Source organism: Peromyscus leucopus, chromosome 10 (assembly GCF_004664715.2).
Source record: "Peromyscus leucopus breed LL Stock chromosome 10, UCI_PerLeu_2.1, whole genome shotgun sequence".
Lineage (NCBI taxonomy): Eukaryota > Metazoa > Chordata > Mammalia > Rodentia > Cricetidae > Peromyscus > Peromyscus leucopus.
Genome location: NC_051071.1, coordinates 78,903,317 through 78,912,838, shown reverse-complemented (window position 1 = coordinate 78,912,838; position 9,522 = coordinate 78,903,317). Strand labels below are relative to the sequence as shown.

The window sequence follows — 9,522 nt, the reverse complement described above, 5'->3', positions numbered from 1 at the left end:
CCTGGTTAGTTGAATCCTTAATGAAAAAGAGAATGGACTGGTTAAAAAAAAAATGTCCTCATGTCCTCCCAGATCTTCCCTGCAGATGGCATTAGTGACTGATGATGGTCTCAGCTGCTGAGCACTACTGAAATCTATCCCATGGTGTTTAACACCCCCTACCCCACCCCCACCCCCACCCCCGGTTGGTAAAGACCTTCTTCTCAAGGTTGCTCCCAGTCAGCTAAGCACAGAAGGGACCTCAGGCCTGCATCTGTGACGTGTCAGAATTTTGGGGCATGCCAATTTGGCTCAAGGACCACCAGGGCTTTGCCAAACTTGCAGTGTAGTGCCAGGCACTTCTTTCCACCCAGCCTTCCCTGCTTGCCTGTTCCCATCACTGAAAATCACACCTGTATCCCAGTTCCGGTTCCCCTTATAAACCTGTACAGCATTTCTCTCTGGCATGGACTCTGAAGAACTGGGATAGCTAGCCGCTTCATAATAGGGGCTCCTGTGGGGATTAGTGTGTGTGTGTGTGTGTGTGTGTGTGTGTGTGTGTGTGTGTGTGTGTGTGTATGAGTGTGTGTGTACTATCAAAGGCCGGGCATGGGACTAACCCTCATTCAACTAACATTTACTGAGTTCTTGCTGTGTGCATGCCCTGGCCTGGGTACCTAGGCATAATGGTGAGCAGAGCAGGCAATAAACATCCGTTGAACTTGCTTCTCTGCTAACAACACTCTTCATCAGGATACAGAGAGCGTCTCAAATCTGTTCTCCGCATACGTGGCGTCACATACATTACACAATTGAGCCCACTCAAAAGGAAAGTCCTTGTTTTTCAGGTTTTGCCTTCACTCCTACTGGTCTTGCCCTAGGTCCGTGAAACGCCTCCTCCCTTTCTTGGGGACACACACTCATATATTCCTGGAGACCCAGTTCAACCCGACGAGGCCAATGTCGCTGCCGCCTCCACAGATCAACATGCACCTTGCAAAAGCACTCGTAACACTTCTGCTAAAATCTTCCAACGAACCCCGGAGCTCCCCGGGAGCAAGGGAAACAGAACGTCCATCCCGAGTTCCCCAGGCTTGGCCCACAGTAGGCCCTCTGCCCGGACCCGCCCGATAAAGAAAGCGGATGAGCGAATCGGGAAGGGCGATTCAGTTCCCGGGATGACCGCGCCGCCTGCAGGGTGAGGATGCAGACGCTACGCCCGCCGAATCGCTGAAGCCGCTGCGGGGCACATGACTGGCGGTCCCCGCCCCGCCCCGCCCGCTTCCCCGGCGCAGTCGCCCGCCGCCGCCGCTGCCACCGCCGCCGCCGCCGCCGCGGGTTGCTGGCGAGCTACACCGGCCCGCGTCACCGCTTTGCGCGCTCCCTGCACCTCCCCGGCTGCTTCAGCCCAAGAAAACGAAACCCAGGCGGCCCCGGCGCCCGCGATCGCGCCGACTTGGTGCTGCGAGGGCCGTGCTCGCCCCGCGCTCGCCTTGCGCGGACTCCAGAGCTCTGCCCACCGCGCGGGCGGCGGCTTGAACCGGCACCGGGAGGGCGCGGGAGCCGTAAGGCCCCGGGGCTTCGGGCGGCTGCTGCGCGGCCTCGGCCCTTTCCCGCTCGCAGTTGGGTGGCGGGCCCGGCCCGTGAGCCGCGCGCAGTATGGGCAGATGCTGCTTCTACACGGCGGGGACCCTGTCCCTGCTGCTGCTGGTGACCAGTGTCACGCTGCTGGTGGCCCGAGTCTTCCAGAAGGCGGTGGACCAGACGATCGAGAAGGTGAGGCGGGCTAGGCGTGTGTGTGTGCGTGCGTGTGTGTTCGCGCACGCCTGCCTTTCCAAGCCATCCTCCCACTGCGGACTCTGTGTGGGGCGAGTCGCGCTGGCGCCGACCCTGCAGAACACAGCCCTTGTTTTGCCCCTGTGTCCCGGGCTTGGCAGCACAGGGAGGCTTGAGGTGACTGTTCCCTTTAAATAACCTATAAGTCTACAGGTCTTGACTTTTAAGAAAGCCTTGTGTTTACGTTCTACGGTTTCCTTTTCTCCCCACCCCTCTGCGCACCCAGTCTATGCTGAGCCCTGTTTTCCTCCCACTTCGCTAAGAAACAGAGATGCATAAAAGCGCCGCAGAAGAGGCAGGTTTTGTTGGCTGCCAGCCCGGCCTTTGAAGCGGAGTGGGGCTGAGGATGAGAAATGGGTGAGAGGTCTATTGTGTTCTTGACTTCCTGGGCAGGGTAGGGCAAGGCGGTTGGCCAACAGGCCAGGCTTTTGGAGTGGGTGACATTTTATCCATCGCAGTCAGTGCTTAGCGGCTTTGTGTCTCTCAGACAGCCTTGTCGCCTTGTCTTCTGTTCATCCTTGTCATTACTTGGGGGTGCCTTTAGGCCCCTCTAACGATCCGGGCCTGTCTCTCAGAGTGGATGATTGCGGGCTGCAAAGCTGGTCGTGTGGAAGACGTCTCCATCCAGGGACTGCCCACGCCGTTTCTTCCTTATCCATCCACCCCCATCCATCAAGCACAGTGGAAAGAGGAACAGGAGAGAGTTACTAGGATCACTCTCCTTTAAAAGTAAAGGGATGCATAAACAAGTCACTGGAGTGGCCCTTTCTCATTAGCCTCATGCTTAGGCACAATGTTCCACTGCCGCCACCTAGGTACGAACGCTTAGGCTTCGTGTGCTGGGAATCAGCGTACTCCAGTTATTCCAAATGGCAGTCGATGAGGTCCCTAAACAGAGACTTCCAGCAATAACCACTGACTTGGAATCCTGCAATTAAAGACTTTTGTTTTTTCGAGACAGGGTTTCTCTGTGTAGCTTTGTGCCTTTCCTGGAACTCACTTTGGAGACCAGGCTGGCCTGGAACTCACAGAGATCCTCCTGCCTCTGCCTCCCGAGTGCTGGGATTACAGGCGCGCGCCACTGCAGGGCAAGACTCCAAGAGTCTTAATGAGATGGCATTGCCAAGAGAAGACCAGGCCCACTGTCTCAGCCTCTCAGAGACTGTTGTTTCCCTGAGCCTGTGTGTTCAAGGGCAAAAACAAACCTTTCTCTACCCCCCACATCTAAATTCCTGGCTCGACTTAGACTCTTGCTTTGGTGGCTTGAGCTAAGGGATACAACAGTCAGGTTGTTTAAAAACATTTTTTGGGGGGGGGCGGGGTCTGGTAGGATAGGTGGGTTCTCCCAGCACCTCATCTTAACCACTCTGATTCTTCTGAATTCAGTTTCATCCACAGAGGGAGATGTGGGAGGCAGCATCGTGGGACCGGAGTTTCTGTCGGCCACAAGTGGTTTTCTTGCTGGGAAGGACCTGGCTGATACGTTACAACACAGGAGACTTAGAAAACGGCACAAACCCAGCTGCAGAGCGGGGCACCACGTGGTGCCTGACAGAAAGGAAATGTGTTAGTTTCGGCAGCTGGATTGGGGGTGGCTTAAGTCAACTGGAGGTTACCAGTGTGCACTTGCCTGGGTAACCTGTGGTCACACCAAACGGAGGGGAAGACCGAGAAGGACTCCGCAGATGGGACGTGCAGGGAACAGATGTTGGCTCCACGTGGGCCAGTTGAGTAACCAGGAACTACTTACTGAATCTTCCTTTTAGTTTTTCCTTTTGAGACAAAGTCTCACTATGTAGCCCAGGCTGGTCCTTGAACACACAGTCCTTGTTTCAGACTCCCATTTGCTGGGATCATAAGAATGCATCGCTACACCTGGCTCTGTTCATTTTTTTTTTCTTTTGAGGGGAGGGGTTTCTCTTGTAGCCCAGGCTGGCCTCAAACTCACTGTCAAGCTGAGAATGACCTTGAACTCCTGATCCTCCTGCCTTCGTGTCCTGAGTGCTGGGGTCACGCCTGGTTTATGCAGTGCTATAATCAAAACAGGGTTTCTTGCATGTTAGACAGACGCTCTTCCAACTAGCTTTACCTCCAGCCTATAATATTTATTTATTCATGTTTCCTTGTCTGTAGGCACTGATAATAATGACCAAGGTATTTAGAAAGACTATAAAAATTTCCAAGAAAAAAGTCTTCATGTCCATATTGTAGGCAGAAGTTTCTGTCTCACAAGCCACTCCCAAGTAACCACATAGAAACTTAATTAATTATAAATGCTCCATCAATAGCTCAGGCCTGTTACTAGAGAATTCTTGCATTTACATTAACCTATATTTCTTTTCTATGTTTTGCCACATGGCTTGGTACCTTTTCTCAGTACAGCATGCCCATTTTGCTTCTCCTGCATCTGCTGGTGACTCCAGACTCCACCCTTCTTCCTCCCAGCATTCTCAGTTTGGCTCTCCTGCCTAACCTTATCCTGTTCAGCTATTGGCCAGTCAGCTTCTTTACTAAGCCAATCAGTGACATGTATTCATACAGTGTAAAGGAATATTCCACACCATGTAGTCAGTGTTTAATGACATGATAACAATTTTGTTTTTATTAGAAGCCACACAGTGAAACTTCATGAGATTAGGAATTAGACACCTTATGTTCAGATCTGAAATGTGACACTCTCCAGCTTTTAACCTTGGGCAAGTCACTTAACTTCTCTAAGCCTCAATTTCATTTCTTGTGAAAGTGGAGATGGGAAATGTGAGCCATCTTGGGCACCTAGTTGTATTTTCACGAAGCTCGTGAAGTATAAGCTTTGGGTCCTTTGCTTGCACAGGTTCTTCCAAAGCCCTGTGTTTAATTTTGTGTCTAATTTTTTTCCTTCTTAGGAAGGGCCCTTTGAATTGCAGAAGCTTCAGGGCCCATAAAACCCGACCCTGTAGGATAAGCATAGAGCACTTGGATATCACATAAGGACTAGGTAATCAGTATGTGGCAGCCATCATTGCTTCCAAGAGTATTTCTATGGGATGGTTCATTTGTAAGTTGACTTTAATGTAGTCACTTGGATACCGCCAATTCTTACTATTTTCCTTGGAAGATTGTCCATTCCCCTACTTGTATAATATGAAAAACAGGAATGGGGCAAAGGTCGAAATTCAAATGTACCCGTTTAGCCAATTGTGGGAAGTTTAGTGAGATAATTGTTACACAAATTGATCTCAAAGATGTGGAGATGATTTCGTAAAATAAAGTGCTTGCCAGATAAGCACAGGGACCTGAATTTAGATCCCCCAACCCCACATGAAAGGCAGGGTGGGGTGGCATGTACCTGTAACCCCAGCAATCTGGAGGCAGAGAGACAGAGGGTCTCTGGGACTTCTGGTCAACAAAACTGGCCAATCGGTGAGTTCTAGATTCAGTGAGAGACCCTGTCTCAAACAAACAAACAAACAAACAAATAGATAAAGAGACTTGGCTGAAGAAGACACTCAACATTGACCTCTAACATCCACTTGCACGTGGACATGTGCACATGTAGTCACACATATAGCCACATACACCCATATACATACATCAAAAGAAAGAAAAGAGTTTATCTTGAATGATCATTGTCCTTGAGTTCTAGATTGGCACAGCAGACGGAAGTGGGACTTTTATTTTGGCCAGTAAATATAGTGGATGGAGTGGATATTAGAACTATATATCCCAGTTGCCTGCTACTTGGTATGAGCAAAATTTAGACACAAGTGTTGGTTGGAAGTAATCAAGTTTATTCAAAGCCAGCCATGAAGAAATTAGTAGGACCAGCTTCTCAATGTCTTGGGGGCTTTTACGGGAGTTGGAGGGGATGGAAGATGATGGAGGGGATGGAAGATGGAGGGGATGGAAGATGGAGGGGATGGGAGATGGAGGGGATGGGAGATGATGGAGGGGATGGGAGATGGAGGGGATGGAAGATGATGGAGGGGATAGAAGATGATGGAGGGGATGGAAGATGATGGAGGGCATGGAAGATGATGGAGGGCATGGAAGAAGATGGAGGGGATAGACGATGGAGGAGATGGAAGATGATGGAGATGGAAGATGTTGGAGGGGATGGAAGATGATGGAGATGGAAGATGATGGAGGGGATGGAAGATGATGGAGATGGAAGATGTTGGAGGGGATGGCTGATGGAGATGGAAGATGATGGAGGGGATGGAAGATGATGGAGATGGAAGATGTTGGAGGGGATGGCTGATGGAGGGAATGGAAGATGGAGGGGAACCTGAATCTGAGCAGGGCCTTTGAAGGTAGAGCCTGCGTTTTATCCAGAACTTCATGATAGATCTTGAAGTGTGTGTGTGTGTGTGTGTGTGTGTGTGTGTGTATGTGTGTGTGTGTGTGTGTGTGTGTGAGAGAGAGAGAGAGAGAGAGAGAGAGAGAGAGAGAGAGAGAGAGAGAAGGTCTCACTATGTAGCCCTGGATGGCTTGTGTCTTAGTCAGGGTTTCTTTGCTGGGAAGAGACATCATGACCACAGCACCTCTACCAAGGAAACATTTAATTGGGGGTGGCTTACAGTTTCAGAGGTTTAGTCCATTATTGTCATGGTGGGAAGCATGTCAGCATGCAGGCAGACATGGTACTGCAGAAGGAGCTGTGAGTTCTATATTTTGATCCGCCGGCAATAGGGAGAGACTGTCCCACTGGGCATGATTTGAGCATGTATGAGACCTCAAAGCCCGCTTCCATGGTGACACACTTCCTCCAAGGCCACACCTCCTAATAGTGCCACTCCTTGTGGCCAAGCATTCAAACACATGTGTCTGTGAGGGCCGTTCCTGTTCAAACCACCACAGCACACCAGTAAGCAAGTGTTTCTCCATGGTCTCTGCTTTAGGGTTTGCTCCAGGCCCCTGCCTTGAGTTCTTCCCCCAACTCCCCTCAGGGATGGACTGTGATGTGGAAATGTAAGCCAAACAAATCCATTCCTTCTGGTCAGTGTCTTATCACAGCAACAGAAAAGTTACTAGAACAGAGAGTTCCTTCAACCAAAAGATTGCAGAGGGCTGGAAGGGCAAAGGTCAGGGCAATTTCAAAGGAGCTGCTGTTACAGGACCCAGGCATGCTGGGCCCCACTAATGACTGCCTTACCCTGGGAAACCAGGTAGTTACTGGTTCAGTTCTTATTTACAGAAGAGGCGTAGAAGCACCTCGCTTGTCTTCAGCCCCCACACACTCCCTAGGGGTGCTAAGGCGTCAAGAAAACCTTTGCAAGCATTTGAGGCTTTCTGAAGACAGATCTCCAGAGACCCAGTAGACAGTTTTCCTCTGAGAATCAGCTGTGGTGATTGCACCGTCAAACCAGCACTTGGGAGGCAGAAGCAGGAAGATCGGAATTTGGGGTTATCCTCCACCACATAAGAGAGTTCAAACCTGGCCAGAGCTGAATGAGACCCTGTCTCAAAAAATAAACACAAACAAGCAAACCACTTTTTTCTCAGAGAGCCGGGAAGGACGAGACTTGATGTGGTATTTATTCCTTAGCCCAGCCCATCACTTTGATTCCTGACATAATGCCTGCTACCTTGTAGGTGCATAATAATTGAATTTTCTTCCTTGCTGGGAAGCAGGCCCTGGGCTCCTAGTACACGCCGAACAAGCTATCGCTGGGCTACACCTCCAGCAACTAAATAGAATCTCCAAGGACTCTTTCTTGCACATGACCTCATTTCCTTACGGACCTCCATTTAAAGGACATGGAGCTGGGCTATGGCTCGGCAGTGGAATGCTTGATTGGCATGGGAAAGGGCCTAGAGTCAATCCCTGAGACCAGGAAGGAGGAGGAGGGATCACCCGCTTAGAGCTAAGAGCTACAAATGTAACAGTAAGTAAAACAGAGTCTCTGTCCAAAGTTGAGAAGATGTAGACTCTTGGTTTTTGTTTCGTTTTTTTTATTAAAAACAAACCAACCAACCTTTGAGATCACCTTATTTGTTATTTTCCTTTTTTGGAAGCTAAGTGGCTTATCCAAAGCCCAGGGGAGTGGTAGGAGTGCCAGCTTGGTCTCCTGACACTGAACCTAATTCCCCGCCTTACGAAGGACCACATTCCATTTTCCTGGGACTGCCCAGTCTGATTCGTGTGTACTTGCTGCTCTGGTGTCAGGATTAGCAGCCTCTTCCCCCAAAAGACTGCGAATTGAATAATGAATGTATGGCTACCTCTCACCTGACCCATGCTACACTGTCTTCACGTAATTCTACTGTCTGCCACGTCTTGGCATGCGTGGAGGAGCACACTCTTTAAGGAACTGAGACCCCTTCAAGCAGGGAGAGTTTTTTTTTTTTCTTTCTCTAAAGCCTTTGAAACTCAGGTTAGAAATGGCCCTGTCAGACCTCCTGAGAATAGGACAGAAACTGGAAGGTCAGCAGGAATCCCAGCTTCCTTTGCTTACTCATCCTGCCCTGGCTGTTTACTGACCTGGGGCTTCCCCCATTTCTGTGTGGCTTTCCAGCTGACCTCCCAGGAGCATGCTCATTTCTCAGTTTCTCCTTTGCAAGTTCCTAACAGTGATGTGACTGGCTATGTACCCAGGGAGGGCTCAGAACTATGAACAGGCAGTGTCGTTAATTTTCTTAAGTGATGCTGGACTCCAAAATAGTGTTCTCTTCTCTCGGCAACACGATCTTGTCGTAGCACACTCAGAGAACGCTTCCTTCAGCCTCTCCAATCCGTGTTGACCACAAATGTACTCATAATTGCCGGTTACGACAGTGGAGCAGCCCGGTAGTTGACTGTGTTGTTCTTGGACTCTGGGGGGGGGGGCACAGTGTAGAGGAAGCCAGACGCGCCCAGACCTGCCTCATTAGGAACGGTAGCAGGTTAAGGGCTGTGGGTAGTGATGGTGTTAGCCGATCTTCATTCCCAGAGATGGGAATTCTGGCTGAGGACGTGACTACTAATACTGCCATTACCTGGCACAGTTAAATAAAAAGAAACAGAGGTGTAGGGAGATTCTTAGCTGTGAGAATCACTTTGCTTTACTGTTCAATAAAGTACAAAATTTCATTCTGTCAGGCCCCAGCCAAGGGGCCATCTGGTCTGCCAGACATTCACTTGCTTCCCAGGGAAGAGTCAGCAGGTGGGAATAAGCTCATTAATGAAAACATGGGATGTTGGCTAAGTGAGGAGACACTTAGAACCCATATCATCAAATGTGCTACACGCACTCTCAGGACTAAAGAAAGGGGCTGCTTTGAATCAAAGCTGGTAACCCATCAGAAACAACCAAAGGAAAACAAACGCTGTCCTGGGCTCTAACTCTCATGGAGACCAGGCTGGCCTTGAACTCACTGTGTAGTTGAGGATGACCTCTAACCTGGCCAGATCTTCCTGCCTCCTTAGCTTAAGTGCTGAGCATGCCCAGCAGTTTGCTTTCTCTTTCTCAAAGTCCTTTTAGTGTGCACATTGTCTTGGTTGTTTGTTTAGAAAGTGTAAAGAGAACGTGAACCGTTTGCAAGGCAGCATGCTGAGCGCTGTGCCCATAACGGTAAACAAGCTAAGCTTGTTGTCTTCCAGTTCACACTTCTGGCCTCTTTGTACTTCTAAAATTACTAAGGACTCCAGAGAGCTTTTGTACTTTTGTCTCCTCTGTCGGTCGTCAGTCTCTGTGGGTCGTCCGTACTGACGCTTACCACAGGAGAATTAAAACCAGAGATGGCGAG

At 49.8% G+C, this 9,522-nt stretch overlaps 1 protein-coding gene across 1 annotated transcript in view; it reads left to right on the top strand.

Moving 5' to 3' along the window:
• The first annotated feature begins 1,298 nt into the window (after window positions 1-1,298).
• Window positions 1,299-9,522, top strand: part of Scarb2 (scavenger receptor class B member 2) — a 62,516-nt gene continuing 54,292 nt past the window's right edge. The window contains exon 1 of the mRNA XM_028881925.2: window positions 1,299-1,755. Coding sequence (XP_028737758.1) covers window positions 1,639-1,755 — 117 coding nt within the window. The 5' untranslated portion in view covers window positions 1,299-1,638. The remainder of the gene's footprint in view (window positions 1,756-9,522) is intronic.